The 17,148-nt window shown below is 42.5% G+C and overlaps 1 protein-coding gene across 4 annotated transcripts in view; it reads left to right on the top strand.

Annotated features, from left to right (window-relative positions):
• The window catches only part of LOC117585037 (phosphoinositide 3-kinase adapter protein 1), a 30,976-nt gene that overhangs the window by 6,487 nt on the left and 7,341 nt on the right, over positions 1–17,148 (top strand). The window contains exons 1-4 of one of the 4 annotated variants that reach the window (XM_034274290.1): positions 8,411–8,890; positions 9,012–9,253; positions 9,388–9,569; positions 9,723–9,946. In XM_034274290.1, coding sequence (XP_034130181.1) covers positions 8,851–8,890; positions 9,012–9,253; positions 9,388–9,569; positions 9,723–9,946 — 688 coding nt within the window. In that variant the 5' untranslated portion in view covers positions 8,411–8,850. Of the gene's footprint in view, positions 1–8,410; positions 8,891–9,011; positions 9,254–9,387; positions 9,570–9,719; positions 9,947–13,507; positions 13,637–17,148 lie in introns of those variants that run through there. The other 3 variants (XM_034274289.1, XM_034274291.1, XM_034274293.1) reach the window with 3 other exon arrangements.

Raw genomic sequence — 17,148 nt, 5'->3', positions numbered from 1 at the left:
TGAGGAGCCTTTTCTTTACGGGATAGTTATTTTTAGTTATAAATATATATTAAGATTGATAGCTGAATCTCAGAGAATCTTCTAAAGATCTCCTTACTTTAAGCCTCAGGTTTACGTGCCTTGCCTTCACATCTCATGTTATGCAAAGTAATTAACAACTCTTTGTAGTTGTCCACACTCCAAAACCCGCAATCCTTGTACCAACATGTTCTATAGGTATGTCTTAGGATTATCCACCGAGCGTTGTTGCATGTCCAGTACATGGCATAAACATGACAAACTCGTTCACGCCCCGAGGCTCACTTGACACCAAATCACACAGAGGTACTGGGGTACAGGGGTACAGGGGTACATAGTATTGTAAGTATTGTGTATCCTCCTTCATGGCATTCCTAATGATCATGATCGGCCCACGAAAACTACTGTGAAAGTGGACTGAATGCGGTAGGAGAGAGTACACGAGTACACACATTGCATTGGCAATTTCCCAGAACGCCAACGCATTTATCTTACGAGTACAAACTCTAACGATTAGTCGACCGGGGGCCGAGGCGAACTGGAGCAATCCACTTAAGATTGTCTCCGAATCGAAGGGAAGCCCCGGGGGCGGGGCCAAGATCGTGTAGATCGGGGGCTAGGCTCTAGTTAGAGACAGAGGCCCACCTAAAAACGGCAAAGTGCGATATTTTCCCAGGGAAAGAAAGAATTTTCCATACATACATAAGTGTATCCATTAGATACTTTCCACGACTCGCTGCCACTCACAGAGACAGGGGAGACCAGACAGGTCATCCATCAATTTGTGTGTGTTTGGAGCAATCATAATAGAGATAATCGTGAATACTACGCGTACAAAGAGTAATAATAAATAATAAATAACAAATCAAAATCCATAGAGGGGGCAGCTTCTAATTAGTCAGATTTGTGGCATGTATCTGTATCTGTATGTATCTGTATCTCTGCACTGCGGCATTTTCTTTCTTTCTTTTTTGTTATTATTATTTTTATTTATGTATGTCCGCTGACTAGAACAAATAATCGGGCAGCTGATATGGGAAATGGCGCAATTAAAATACAAAAACTCGAAAGTCTCTGTCTCTGGAGCAACGGACGCGAGGGGGAGAGGCTCCCCGAAGGGGCAGAGGAGTGATGGCACAGTGGATGGAAGTCACCCCCCTGGTCGTGGTCCATTGCCCGCATCTACAAAACCTTCTTATAAATAGTTTTTGTCGCCGCTCTCTATGTAAATCATTCATTAAATCTGCATTGAATTTCGTTCATTCATTCGTTCGTTTGTTTGCGCTTTTTAATTGCACTCATTGCACTCTCTGTTTATATTCGCTTGGAAGCTATTCGCTTTATGGACATTCATTCAATTCCTCGATTCATTCATTCACCATGCTTGGTAGTTAGGCTTTGTGAGGGAGGTATTTTTGATGCCACGATCCCCTCGGTTCATTGGCACATTTGTACGTGAATCTGGTTAACTTAAAAGGTGCTAAGAGAACTATTTTGGAATGATTGAAATAAAAGGTTTTCGCAGGAAATATCCCTAGAAATATTGGAGTCATCGAAGGGTTATTAGAGGAGGAATTCATGTAAAGGAAAACAATTATAGAACATATGCACATATGACGAATTTGTGTAAATATCTGTTTAATAGTGCAATATCCGAATAATTTCTTGATGCAATTCAATCCATACTGCAACAATTTCGAATAATTCTGAGTCACTTTGCACGTCATCGAATGGATGATCAATACGTTTATGCATTGTTAAGTCGAGGGGAGGGCACACCTAAAATAATAATTAAATACGCTCGGTAAATATTTACGCAAATTAATTTTCACTTGTTGAGGCTTAAGGAATGGTCGGGGGCCTTTTGTTTCGCCAACATTCCATGCCGCCTCTCGCCCTGGCAGTCGGCAGAAGATAAAGAAATCTATTAAGGCTGCCGTCAGACATCGGGTAAAAGTGGACCACAGACCCCAATTGGTTGTTGCTCCTCGAGGTTGGTTTCGATTGTCGTCACAGACATGTGGGCACTCGGCCACCATTTACGCAAATTCTCATGTCAGCCGCTTAATTGTGAATATCTCTGGTGTATCGGACGTTGATTATTTTATGTCTCAATTTCTTATACGAATCATTTGTGCGGCCATCCTGTGGCTCCTCTGCCCAGACAATTCTAGTCTTTCCCTTTGCTAAAAATACCACAAAATACATTAGATGTCGCCAGACATTCATCTGCTACAAATGATTCTTCATAATTAAATTACATGGCCAGCGACAAGAGCGTAAAAATTATAATTACACACCTCATAATCATAGCAAAACAGGAGCGCAGAGTGCTGAGTGGGAGTGGTTTATGGAGTTGGGTATACCAAATAGGGAACAGGGAAGCTGTCTAGGGCTGCCGCAGCCCCAGACACAGAGTCCTCGGTGGAATGTTGATCAACATTTCTGTAAAGGAAGATCCAACGATGCGTTTCGAGAGACTTGCAGCCAAATGGATGGAGTGGAAAGTGTGTGGGTTGGGATAGACTGAACGGTGGCCTGGCCCCAGATTCAGATCTGCAACATTTTCCTAATTCCAAAGTCAAGCAAGTGGGAACAATGAAAATTTATGTCGACAGCTACATATGAGAAAATGCCCACAGCATTTTGAGTAGGAAAACCATTAGGCCAGAGTTCATGCACGGAGGGAAATTTGTTGAAATTTTTGGAGCATAAGCGATCAAGATTTAACTAGAATTCTATATTGAAAGATCTCTTTCGCTATCGTAGCTTAACATTTGGCATGCAAATATACAAATCTCTACCCAAAAATAAAAACTCCATATATTCTTTGCGCTTCAGAAACATCTTCAATTGTGCGTCGTAGGTCGTACTCCCCTCCGAAGATCTCGTATTACAAGTGCAGTCACAGCCAAATAAATCAAAATTTGGTAGTGGGATCGTGTGTGCCTCAAGATAGATGTTTGTACAGAAAAAAACTGAAAGAAACGACGAGCCTAAGTGCAAAGCGTTACAAGATCAACAGCATCATTATAAACGTCAGCGGAGCTAGAAAATGGGGAAAATGGAACTGCGACGGGGGAAGATCGAGAGTGAAGTTGCAAAGGCGATGGCGATGGTGTAATTAATGCACCACTGATCCTCCAGGGTATGCCAATTGACATTTAACATCAACCTGTGGTCGGGCTTCAAATTTAATGCAACCACAATGCATCCATCCCTAAAGTTATGTCATCTGCAAGGGGATGGAATCCCGATGCCTTCGAGCAACTGCGCACAAAGATTTCCTAGTACATGATTTCCTTCTAGAGAGTTTCGCTGTTAAAAAAAGAAAAGACACGTGCTCCACAGGGGAGCAGGGAATGCTGATGGAAACAGGGACATGGATATGGATATGGATATATGCAGATGTGGTATATGGACATGGCACGAGGGATTGTAATGGAGTTTACAGCAGTTCTTCTTTTTTTTTAAAGTTTTTTCTTCGTTTTTCACGGAAGAGAACCTTGTCATGTGCTCGGTGCGAGTTTCCATTAAGAAAATAATTAAACATTTGTTTTGTTGCCCGAAGCCCAGAGAGCTGTCCGTAGGAGTAGAAGAGACTGACGAGCGAACGGACGGACGGATGGAGGAATTGAAATCTGTTGAACAGATGTCTGGGCGGCGTGGCGGCTCTTGCCCGTGGATTTATGAACGTGGAGCGACGTTTATGCATTTCCAAACACCTTTTCGGCATGGTAGTTCTTATAAATAACATTTAGTATTGGCAACAACGGGTTAACATAGGTATCCCCCATCACTACATTACATGGATGTCAACCACAAAGCAGCAACAACTACAACACTCAAATGCCATAAAACCAAAGATCATAAAAGTGTTTATTTGATTTCTGATGGCATCTGCGACACCTTTTTCCAGTAGCCATCCACTCGCCCACACTCTCTCACGTCAAATGTATCTGCCAGGTAGAGAGATTCTCACCTCACACCCGCACACACTCTTCCCCTGCTGTCCCCTGCTTTCACTTCCTAAACACATCCCTTTCTTATACTCGCTGTGGTTATACTCGTATCTCCTTGTTCTTTGGCATTTCCGTTGTGGATTTTTCTCGAGTGGCCGCTACATTAACATGGAGTACACGTGCCTTGCCGCGATCGGGCGGACTATCGAAATTTGGTTTTCGGTTTTGGAATTTTTAATTACTAAATCCTTGGTCGCATCCTCCTTTTCGCAAGTTGTTTTTCCTCAATTTGTCGAGTGGTCCCTTTCGGCTTCCCGTCTCAATTTTCAGGGCACTTTACTTCCGCTGCTCTCAGACCTGAATCCGTGGGCGGAACTCTTCACAACTATTTTATGGACTTTTGTTTTTCTTTTCGGGAAACGAAAATAACATATTTGGATCTGCATTTTATGGGTTTTTAAATCCAAAGACTTGCACGAGAGCCCTTTTTATGATCGATTATAAATAAAACTCAAGAAAACTAAGCAAACGACAAATTAATGATGTTTGGAAAAAACATATGTGTAGGATACGAATCTCATTTCTACTTTGAGCCTTAGTTTAGCTTATTTCCAGCATTTTTTACATCCCAAGCGCATTATTGATTCCATAAAAATATTATTTAAATTTGATAAATCTTTTGGGGAAATGGATTTCTGTTAAGTTTTTCCATGGAACCACTCGTGTGCACCTGCAACAATCGGGAATGAATAATTTTAATAATAATAACAATAAGAATCATGGGGGTCCCGGTATTCCTGATTGTATTCAGCGTCGCGCCATGTTGCCAAACTTCCGGGCAGACATGCAACGCATTCCCCTCCACTACGTCTTTTGTGCCCTCGTGTTGCTTTTGTTCGCCGTGTGCCTGCGTGTGCCCCTTCTTTGGGGTTAAATCATAAAAACTGGAAAATAATAAACAAAACATTTCAATTGAACGTGAAGGAAAACTCGTAGTGCACATAAAATGACTCAAAAATGCTATTCCATCGAGGGGAAAATAGATGCTGAAGCGGGTGGTACGCATTCGTATGAATACTCGTACTCGCATGACTATCCCAGAGTTCGTATGAAAAAAGGCTGAGTAAATAGGAGCATGCTACGAGAGAAATATTTAGATTCAAAAAAATAATAAGCAAAAGTGAAATGTTATCTTTCAGGTCCGAAGAGAAGAATACTCTAGCAGATCGATTCGTCGGATTTTGTGGTCTTTTCTGTAATAATCTTTTAAAAAATACATTTGATAGTATACAAAGTACTTGCTAAATCGTTATGCCCTACCCTTTGAAAGTGTATGAAAACATTGCAAGCAATATTCCTGCAGTATTCCTCCGACTCGTGGCAAGTAGCAACCGAATGGTGCAAGCCCTGCGTATATGTACATTTGAACTACGCAATATAGGGAGTGCCACTGAGGAAGGTCTTGTCAGGCCGATGGCAGCACAATTTACGACAACAATGTAACAAATCAAAAATTCACAATTACGCACTTTTCCCCTTTTGCCAGTCCCTCTTTTGGGCTGCTTCCTGTTTGGCCTAAGACTTTCCTTACACGGGCTTTCCACTCGATTGCAGCTATTATAAGTTTGATTATTTGTTCGGGCCATTTAAAGCCATCAATCCCATTGGTTTTATGGCTTAATAATGACTTGTTTGAGATTGCCTTAATATGTTGATATAAATCGAATAATAAGCACAGATTATAATTAAATTATAGTTGAACACGTCAGCCTGAAAAAGTAGAACAATATTGTATCAGTAATAGTTGATCAATTGGTGAGAGAATCATTTGAAATATAATCTAAAAGCATGCACGAATTATTTCCAGATTTATGTGAGCATTTTCGCTGAGGAAATTTCTGGCATTTCAAATATTTTCTTGGAAACTTTAAAAATGTATTTATGTATATGTTTTCCAAATATTTGCTTCAATTTAATTTTTATCCATATTTTTCTTGAGTACAACTTTTTCTCTCTATTTTTGTCGAGGCACACGTGAGATATTTGATGACCCCAATCCAAGTATTTGAATCTTTTCTTGTACCAAACCAATAAAAGTACGCCAAAACTGACCCTAGAGAACAACAAAGCTACAGAGATCTGTACATACTCGCACGGAATGGTAGAAAGAGTAATTAACCTGTCAGCGCCATAGAACAATCAGCGAGAGTGCAACAAATGGCGCCCGAAAGGAAACCAGAGGCAAACAAGGCTGCTCTGCTCCACTTTGAGCTCTAACTAGACAAAGGAGAGAGGTTACAGCTAGTAGTAGCGACTACTGATTTACGACTCGTCTAGGGAGAACCCACTTCCCCGATCAGACTGCAGACGGCAGCAGTCCCAGAAGAGTGCCGTGCCACGTGAAGCGTGCTGGCGAAGACAAGTATTTGACATTTATGTGCAGGCAAATGCATTTCCACAAGTACAACAATCGACAGCAAGTACCCGAGGGCGAGATGAGGTTCAAGATCATTTGCATCCACCAGCCAGCCACACTCACACAGATACAAAGAGCAGAGATACATACATAGATACAGTGTCACTTGCTCCCATCGGATGGAGTGGCACTCGAAGAGCAACCCTCCTCTCGCCTTTATGGACTACGAAATGTGCAATTTCTGTTTACTTTTTACGAGTTTTCCATTGGTCCCAATGTGCAGTGCATCTGTCTACTGTTGGACGGGGTTTGTTGGCCCAGTCCCTGTGCAGAGAGGCCCAGAGTCCACTTAGGAATTCCATAGACAGACCACATGGAGTCGCCCCAGGAGTCGGATCACATTTTGCCACTTCAGTTTTCCTTTGGGCAAAAGTGAAAATGTGTTCGTTCCCTTAGCACAATTGCTGCACTCTTTAATGGGTGTTCGTGTTGGCCTTTGATGCTCTCACTCTCGAGTTGCAGTTCCTGTACTTCCCCTTAATGTGCCGGGAATATGTCGCCTTTTATTATGGTCTTCTATTTTCGGCGCTGGTCTCTGGTCTCTGGTCTCTGCACCCATCAATGATGACAATTTCCATGTGCATGAAGCGGGAACACTGCAGGCAAAAATTTCTGCGACATTTGTTATGTTTTGAACTGAAAATATGAATGCAAGAAGAGAGTAAGTCTTCCGTGGTCCTCTTCCATTTATATTTTATTTTATTCTCCAACTCGCTTTCTCACACTATTCCATCCCACACTATTAGACCTCATGGTCTAAAAAACAAACCGAAAAAATCTCATAAATGTTTCCTTCAACAAATGACAGAAGACATCATCGAATCATGAAACCAAGAGACCGAGACCGAGAACGAGAACGAGAACGAGAAAGAGAACCCAACCACAGACAACACGCGGCATAGAAATTCAAACTTTGACACTGATAAGACGTGGGGAATACTAAACGGGGAGCGGAGTTCGTTGGGACTTCTATTTCTGATACTTTACCTATCGGAACTCATCAAAAATTCATGACGGTACATTGAGGCATGGGATAGTTGCAGCGGGAGGAGGGGAATGGGAATCCAAATCATGAAAACATACAAAGGCGATGGCGATGGCGAAGACGTAGACGAGGGCGATGATAATTTGATCATGCGAAAAACGCACGCAAATGAAAAACATGCGCAGGTACAACAACAACAAAAACAACAGTGTGTGTGCCTTAGGAAAAGTGAGTTTCCCTTCGCCATAGAGTTTTGTTTTTCCCTTCTCTATGGAGTTTTCCCCTGCGATAGGCAGAGTCGGAGGCAGAGCGAACCCTGTGGCAGAGGACAGGGATCGACGCTGTGTTGTGAGTGGGTGCAATGCGCAACGTAAGGCAATGTGGCAACCATATTTAAACACTGATCTCGCATGCGTGTGTGGGTATATATGTGTGTAAGTGTGCGAGCAAGAGGGCTGATTGTTTTTATGCTGCTGCTGCTTCTGGTACTACTGCGCTGCTTCTTCGACTGCGTGCAGTCGAACGTACAGTGGGATGTGAGCATAAAAAACTTGGTATAAATGTAGGGAAGTAATGTTGAGAGTTGAATAATATGAGTAATAGGTGTAAGATTAATTGCTTTGATGGCTATTAGAAAATATTTAATACAAATTTAAAAAGTATGTAAATATAATATGCAAAATAAAATCAAATGCCATCTCTCATAAATAAGTACATAGTTTCAAAATGATTTTAGTAGTAGAATAGAGCTAAAAGATCACTTGAGTTTTTTCGATTATTACCACAAAATAGTGCAAATAATTCCACTGTGCGTGGCATGGCGCGCGTTGATGGAATTGAAGTAGAAGCAGTGCATGGAAAATAAAAACCAAAACCGAAAAGCAGTGGCGAAGCAGAGGAAAGCAGTGGAAGAGCAGTCCAGAGGCAGCGGACAGAGGAAGGCGGCAGCGCAGTGTTTTGTTCTCGTTGAAGTTTTAGAATTTATTCAGTTTCGGGATGTCAGTGAAGAAGCACGCGTTGCGCCTCCACTGAAACTTCTCAAATAGCGAACCAGCCCAGTCCCAAGTCGGAAAGCAAACACAAATTTGATATCACATCAATTTTGAATTGAAATTTACGATACTTGACTTTGCCGCGTTTATTAATCAATCAATCAATCAGTGAAACGGACACAGTGAAATCCACGGGAGTTTTGCCATTTTTGGCACTCATCATTCGGGTTTGTTTGGAACTTTTACGCGACTTTTGCGCGTCTTTTGTGCGACTTTTGGCGCGTGCGCATGCGCAGTAGTGAAAGTAACCGATGCCTCACAAATCAAGGCAGTAAATTGTGGAAGAGACATTGTAGGGAGTGGCATAATAAATAGATCAAACTTCACGGCAGTGCACACTGCATACAGGATCTCAAGATGTTTGTCACTGTGGATAATACAAACACCTTTTTCTCAGGTATAATTTTGGGACTGATAAGCAATATTATTATTATTATGATTATGTGCTAGGAAGAAGCAATCTAATCTATATAATTCTTTAATATAAACCCTCCAAAAACCAACTCCTTAACCCACAGATAATCCGTATTATTTCTGCAATGACACCAAATCCCCTCGGACACCCGACTCGCAGTCGTCCAGCAGGGGCTTCTCGCTGTTCAAACGGCGCAATTCGAAGGGCAGCAGCAGCCCTCGGCCCATGGTGGTGTCCAATCCGGAACAGATGCGTCTGATCACATCCGCAAATCTCGACACAACGGCCACCATGGCCTTTGGCAGTCCGCGCGGCAGCTTCAACTCCCTGGGCGGCTTCTCGCAAGTAAGTGTAGATCGGTTGGGAGTTGGAGTTCATTTCTGGTTTATCTGGAGAATCAGCAACATACAAATATCTTCCAGTGCCACTTCCTGTGGTGTGTTTGTCTAATGTTCCACCCTCTTCCGCTCTCCCATTAGCAATCGTTTGAACTGCAGCCGATGCAGCAGATGTACCGCCAGCGATCGTCCAATTCACACTCGGAGTCGCGGGAGTTCCGCGAACGCCTCGGCTCCTGCAATGAGACGCACAGCTCCCAGTGCCCCGGAGCGGGAGGCAACGACCACGACGAGGTCTTCAATCCGCTGACATCTCCAACAAGGTGAGTGATCAAGATCGGGATGGGAATGGGCTTGGGGATAGTGTGCATGCCGGTGACAGGATGTGTTTTTGCCGTGCAGCTGTTGACAGTTTGACTCCATGCTAATCGTTGCCATACCGCCTCGCCATTCCATTCCATTACTTATTTTAGCAGCAAGTCCCATCGCCATCACACGCTGCCAAGTGGCGGCGGCGGAGGAGGAGGAGCCCGACGCCATTCCTTTGGGAATTGGTCGCAGCATCAGGGCGATCGTCAGCGCCAGAACTCAGGCACATCGATGGGCCTGGGCTCACCGGATGAGGTGCCCAGCATGATGGCTCCACGGCCGCCCGTCCATTCGCCCAACAAATTCCGCGGCACCTCGCATCGACGAAGAGGTAAGTCGACACAATTATTATTTATTTATTTATTCGGGGTCTTAGAAGTTAGAAATGAAACAATTATAAATAACTGCTTTCCCTGTAGCCTAATATACCCGCTCAAATATTTTCTGCTCTCTACCGCTTTGCCCTGGCATTGACAGAGACAAAGACAAAGTGTTTGGCAAATTGTACTCCCTGCCCTCGATTCGCGTTCGCATTTTTGCACTTTGGCGGCTGTCAGTCCAGAGCTACCCTCCCGAACAGCCTTTACCTCGAAGCTTTGCCACACGTTTGCATATTAAGCGTCTCGTTTGCTCCTCTGTTTGCCTGCTGCCCGGCAGGCGCCATCGATCTGAACTCTCGCACTCGCCCCTGTGCCCCATTTCATGTTCCCTCCCATACCCTGGGCCGCCTCAAGCCTCACTTGCTGCATTTAACAACATTGCAATGTTTAAACAAGTGATAATTGTAATCGGGGGTTTTGTTGGTGGATCGATTGTCGCCAGAGAGTCGCCAGAGAGACGCCGACTCCACCTCCGCTTTCGCCTCCACCTCTGGGCTTATGTTTCTGTTGGTTTTTGCGCTGGGGATCGTAATGAGGCGACGCTGACTGACATTTGTGACTGGCCTGACATTGACAGTCCTCCACGCCATGATGTATGCCACTGAGGCGGGCCGCTGCATGCCAGATTCCAGTAGAATATGGGAATACACGCGGTAACATCTGCCTCCATCCTACATACTCAAATGCATACAATGTATCGTATGAGAATATAGCAAGTCTCCTCCCTAGTTATCGTCGCCAGTTTATGGTTTATGATCCATTCAGGACTGGACTTCTTCTTTGCACGATCATTTTGTATTCATCAAAACGTTTTCAAGGTTTCCCTTTTCATGACATTGAGATATGTATGATGGATAATACTCTTGATATGATTTAAGACTTTTGGAGTGACTGATAATCCCAGAAAGATTATCTCCAAGAGAGACACTTGAAATGGCTTCTAGGTGAGTGTTTGAGTGTTTTTTTTTTTGGGGATCCCGAAGAGAATTCAATTGTTACACTTGATACACTCCACTCCATTTCTGATGTTTATTCAGCTACCTTAATGGATACTTGTACTTCCTTTAAAGCCAAATCCCACCTGAGAATAACGTATTTCCCTTGCCTTATTAATCCACTTAATTATCATTCATCTACTCCCATTAGTCCACATTTGATTTGACCCACTTTTCGCACTCCTCCTTTTGCGCTAAGGCAATCTATTTTGTGGTGATCCTTATATGGAAATCTGAACAATTCCATTCAATCAGAGCCAAGCACTTGGGGCCTCGGGCCAATTAACCCACAACACCCACATGCAATTCCGTTGTAACACCTTAAATGATGGCCGAGGAAAAACAAACTAAAACTTTGCCATATTTGTGGGTGTTTCAATGCACTTCCCCCCCGGTCAAAATGTTTGCTGCAGCAGTGGTCGTATGTTAATGAGGAAAGACATACATTTCCGCTTGCTTTTCAATATGGCAACAATGGAAATTGCAGCAATAATATTTTATGCTGGCAACAAATGCTAAAGCAAACGGAAAAGGGAGTCTCCTCCATTCAGAAGTCAATAAACCAATTGGAGTGGTGCCATGCGATGTGGGGTGTGGCAGTTGGAATTGGAATTGGAAAAACTGCACATCCAATATGAAACGGAACTTTGCATAATTGATGGAACAGACATCGGGTCTTGGGGCTTGTGGCTTTGGCTTTGTGGTCTCGCTTCTCAAACGTGTTAATGGCACGGAAGCATAAAAGGAAACGGAGGTGGAGTAGCGAGCCATCTCCCACCCACTGGGGGACAGTGGAGTCCAACTGTTTAGCATATGGCGCGTGCCAGTCAAGCGTTTGGCCAAATTTGGTACTCCTCCTTCTGCCCTCCCACTTTGTATTCACAAATTGGCAGCACAAACAGTGAATACATCAAAGAATCAGCAGCAGCAGCAGCTCCTCCACAACTTTGCTGTTTACTTTGGCCATGTTTCTTCTCTTTTCTTTATTTTGTGTGTGTGTGTGCCGTTTCCCCATAATAAGTTTACTCGTACTTCAGTTTATAAAACGAGGTACGAGTATAAGAAGATACCAGCCCCCCCTCGTGGCAATATGCCATTTATCAATTTTTTACACAGTTTTAATTGCTTCCAGTGGCTGTGGAATGTGGCAGGTGATTTGAGGTCAGAAACGTCAGAAAGAGTAGCAGCAACAGAAGCGGAAAATTCTACTACATTTTCCTCTTATGGCGGTTCTGCTTATCGTTGCACTTGTTTATGCATCTTGCTCCCCCAATCATCTGCTTGCTGTGTCTGGCTTCTGTTTTCCATTCTTGGAACATCTGCTCATCAGATTACACAGCGGCTCCTGTACCCCTCATACTCGTGTACATCCATTCGGGGGTTCAATACACTTCCCTAGACCCCTCTCGCTTGGGGTCTTTTGTCTGCTGCCTCTGCGCATATCAAACAGCCCGAAGTATCCTATTGAGGGACCAAAATGTCTGCCTCCACACCTGTTGCATTCATAAATACTAACCAAAGTTTTTCAGCAAAATACAAGTTAATTAACATAATTTTTGGGAGGATAATAAGTACCTAAAACAACTTGAATTTTGCTCACGTTTCAATTTTGGGAAGTTTCCTTTTGCTTCTTGTTGGGACTTGTGGCTGTCTGCGACTATTTAAGAGATGGACACTCCTGTAGATGGAATATCCTGGTTGCTTTGGAGTATATGTACATATTTTATGGATTATTCCCTATTAATAATTCTGCAGAAATTCTAGCGATTTCTCTATGCTTCTTAGAACTCAATTCCTCACAAATAAGTTGCTTCCTCTTGGTAAACTTCTTGGGAAATAGTTTGCACAGTTTGCAGTAGTTTCTCTCTTACGAGAGACAATATCGCATTATTTGGTCCATTTATAATTGTTATTAATTTTATTTGGTTTATTTTTTGTGCTGTTTTCCTTTTCTGGAGTTTATGTTGTTGCCATATAAATGGCTATAGAAATTATTGTTATTATTTATTGTTAATTTTGTTTGCCATGCTAACTGTTGGGCAGCGCTGTATATGGCTCGAAGGGGTTGTTGGGGATTTATGTACGGGGATAGTTAGCGACAAAAAGCAATCACAGATCTCTGTTGATCGCTTAAAATGCCATAATTCCGTTTATGGCCCGGCACTGGATGTGAGGAGGAGTTCGGGCTCCTTATTAAAAATGGACAATGCGTTGATTAAACGTCACGGGCACGTACAACAACAGAAACAGCGTTGACTTTTATTATTTTATAATCTTCCACTGCATTGTTTATCCACGAAAGAGAGGTGCAAAGAGAGTGTGCAAAAGACAGAAAGAGAGAAGCAAATGGGGAGAGAGAGAGAGAGAGAGAGAGAGCTCATTGATATTCTTGGCATTTCGAATGGCTAGGAAGGCCCAAAGCCAAGTCAAGACTCAAGCTTTTGCCAGTTGAAATTGAAGGACTGTGGCAGCTTGACGTTTGAAGCGTTGCGCATGCGCATAAAAAAAACTAAAGAACTCCTCAGAACAGTTTGATATAATATTTCTGTGATTATTGATAATGATTTGATTTGTGAATAGTGCTGTGAAATAAAAACAAAATGCTGCTACAAGTGGAAAACATTGAGATGGAAACGTTCTGTTGCGGTAAGTAGCAGGCAAAGAAGATACTTTATCGATACTTACGGATCGCTCTGGCATCCTCTTGGAACGCTAAAAACCAATTAGAAAACCAAGGCATGCAAATGGTAAACTGATTTGAGCGGAATGTTCAAACGCGCACTTAAAATGCAGACAATGCAACCTCGTTTAGAGGTTCTTCAAGTAGAAGTGCACTATCCATAGGTAGAGGGATAAAGGGATTCCTCAAGTGGGGGTTTCATCAATTAAATGCTATCCCTTTTGTATGGTGATCAAAGGATTTTTGAATAATGCAATCGAGTTGCTTCCCGAACGTGTCTCAATTTTGGAATAAAACGCACTCGGCTGGGGGGCACGGACTGTCTGTCCTGTCTGCAGCACGTGTTCCGCTCAGATGAGGAAACACGGCTTCAAAAATAGAGCACAGATTGAATTTCCGTTTAAAACAGTCTAGACTCGGGTTTTCTCCCCCATTCTTTTCTAATTATTAACAAAAAGAGATGGACAGGGAGACGGAAAAGAGCGGAAAAAGAAAAGCCAGACATAAAAAGTAGGGGCCCAAGCCGTGAATTAAGGGGGAGCTGCAACCGAGAGGGAGAGGGCGAGGCAGCTGCCACTGCTGCCCCTGAAAACACAGATGTGCATCCAGGAGAAGGGGACGGACGGATGGATGGACGGACCCATAGCGCGTGCCCTACGACTAGGCTTCAAAAAGTATTCATATTACTCGTGTGTTTCTTCGGTTTCTTCTGCCTTTCTGTTGTGGTTGCGTATAAAAATAGCAAAAAAAAAGCAAACAGCAATTATAAATTGAATTGAACTGAAAGGGCTGTGCGTGATGGTAATGCAAGAACAGGAGGGGAGAGCCAGAGTCTCCCCTTCGTACCCCCAGAGATTCACATGCAACAGCAGGTGCCGCAGGCAAGCAGCATAAATATTTGCATTTTGATTCTGCCCCCGGCAGAAGCAGAATGAAGAAAGGATCGTGAAAAATAGGCAGTAAAAGAAGCAGCTCCAAAAGGAATATTTTTCTCATACCAACAACAAAGTAACAAAATTGTTTCAAGATAAAGTTCAATGATGTGCAAGGAAATTAATTTAATTTAAATTAAAATTAAAATTTGCTTTTCACTTCACTTATTTTTCCGATAATCTTTGCGCACCATGCATAAATAATCATTATTTGCCGCCATAAACTTTGCTGCTGCTCTTCACGCAATTTTTGTTTTGTTTTGTGTTCTGTTCGCGACGCACGCACCGGAAATCCCTCATAGAAGACTGTTTAAGTCGAAGCTTGCAGCATAAATTGCATGCAGGAAACAAACAACAACACACACGCACACACACACACATGTACATACAGCGCCTGCTCTTTCTCTCTCGCTCACTCTTTCGCACCCTCTCTCACACATATTTACATATCTGACGCTCTCTCTCTCTCTCTCTCTTACTCCCTTACACTCGTTTAATAAACGGAAACGAAAAATTTGACTCGATTATTGTCAAGTTATTATTGTTGTCTCTGTTGTTTCTGTTGCTTGAATTTTTTACGTTTTCCGTAAAATAAAAAAAAAAAAACCAAAAAGAAGAAGTACTCTCGTTACACTCTTCAGCAAAATGCGGGCAAGTGCTTTTATTGTTTTTATTTTGGGCATTTTACCCACGTCTATTAACCTTGAAGCTTCCGTCATTTAGGAGTAATTTAGTTGAAGAAAAAGAAAAGAAAAGTTGAAAAAACAATCCCAAATGAAAGTCTTTTGGATAAATTCCTTTTTTCTTTAATAAGCAGATCAGAAAGCTCACAATAAGTCAAGGCACAGAATGAACCCTTAAAAGTTATACTTTAATTACACTTTTCTTTTATAATAGACCCTCCCAAAAAAGTCTAGTAAATGCCATTAAAAAGAGTCGTCAAATTATGTGAGAGTATTGTTTGAAATCGTCCAACCAAATATTTATGACTGTATTAGGAGACGCCTCCTCTTGATGGGTGTGTGGCACTACTGGTGGTGGGGGCTCGAATTTATGAAGACATTTATTGGCACACAGAATGCATAGATCAGTGAAATGGCTGGCGAAGTGACATAAATAGCTGCTTCCATCCCTCTCTAAAAAATAGGTGCTCCTACACACCTCAGCTATCGAAGGTACCTTTGGGAGAGGGAAACATTTGGAATGCCTCCGATGAAGTGTTTGACAAAGTTGTCGCTTTTCCAACTGGGTCGATCATTAATCAACATTTGAGAGGGCATACAGAGCGGGAGTGTTGGTGGATGAGTGAGTGAGTGTTCCCCCCTTTGATAAGACCACAAATGTTGAGTTTAACACGAATTTGAGCTCTCTGTTTATGGCATTTTTAATATTTTGTGTTGAAAAATTACAATTTTCTAGAAAAAAGAAAGCATTTAGTCCACCAGGAATCGGGTTCAGCTTGACGGATGAGCCAAGACATTTGACACCTGCTGCACAATTATTCAATGCCCTAATACCTCGAATTCTCCCAGATCCCCCCATACATCCACACACATTTACATATGTAGATATATCTGGGAGCTATATTTATAGATGGGTAAAAAGAGTTGTCGGGAGGAGCATTGTTTTTATACGAGAATTACACACGAAAACATGTGTGTGAGTCGCATGTCTGTGTCTCTGCCACAAGCCCTTTTATGACAGCGACAGCGCGGGGAATAACAAAACATTAATGTCAAAAACGTCAAAAATAACATCAGAGAAGAGAAACTTTCCTCCCACTCCTGCTGGTGGGGACCTCCCAGTTGTATCAAAACAGCATTTAAATGCATTATGCATTATTCAGAGCTTGGGGGAATACTCTACCATCTAACTATTCATGCAACTAAATGCCGGGAATTGTTTTTGCGTTTTATGAACTTCCACTTCCCTTTCACTCGACTTCCATTCCAGAGTTCACTTCACTTCACTCGTTCCTTCGCTTCGATTTCAGTCTCTATAAAGTTTATAACTCTGCCTGGAATTCTCCAAGATATGTACTCTCGTATTCTGCCCTCCATCCGTGACGCGGCACGCAGCGTGAAAATGCTGTGCCCCACCTCCCAACCAACTCCTACTCCTTGGTATTTGTTTTCGTTATGTTTATGGCTTGGAAAACTGTTCGATGCCTCATTTCTGTAGTAGCCTGTAGTTTTTGCTCTTTTGCTGTTTTTAGGGCTGAAAAGTGAATTTCAAAATTCTTGTTTATGTTTGCTTTTAGCTGGAAATTCCTTGGGTAGAAAGAACCATTAGGTGGATGCAACATTTTATGATGTGTTTTTAAATGTTTTCATTATTAGACGTTTCAATGAGTACATAAATTCCACCATTTACTGGGTCAACAGCGAAGGAGATTTCAGTAAGGGGAGAACTTTCGGAAAAAGTTCTTTGTAAACTTTCGAGTAGAGCACTTCAATCACTTTCATTCTCCTTCAGGGCACTGCAATTATTACAGTAGAATTCGTTCAAAATCTGTGACCTCTCGCGAACCCAAATCCCGGGCACAG

This window comes from Drosophila guanche, unplaced genomic scaffold (genome assembly GCF_900245975.1).
Source record: "Drosophila guanche unplaced genomic scaffold, DGUA_6, whole genome shotgun sequence".
NCBI lineage: Eukaryota > Metazoa > Arthropoda > Insecta > Diptera > Drosophilidae > Drosophila > Drosophila guanche.
Note: the sequence above shows the minus strand (reverse complement) of the source record. Positions and strands in the feature narration are given on the sequence as shown.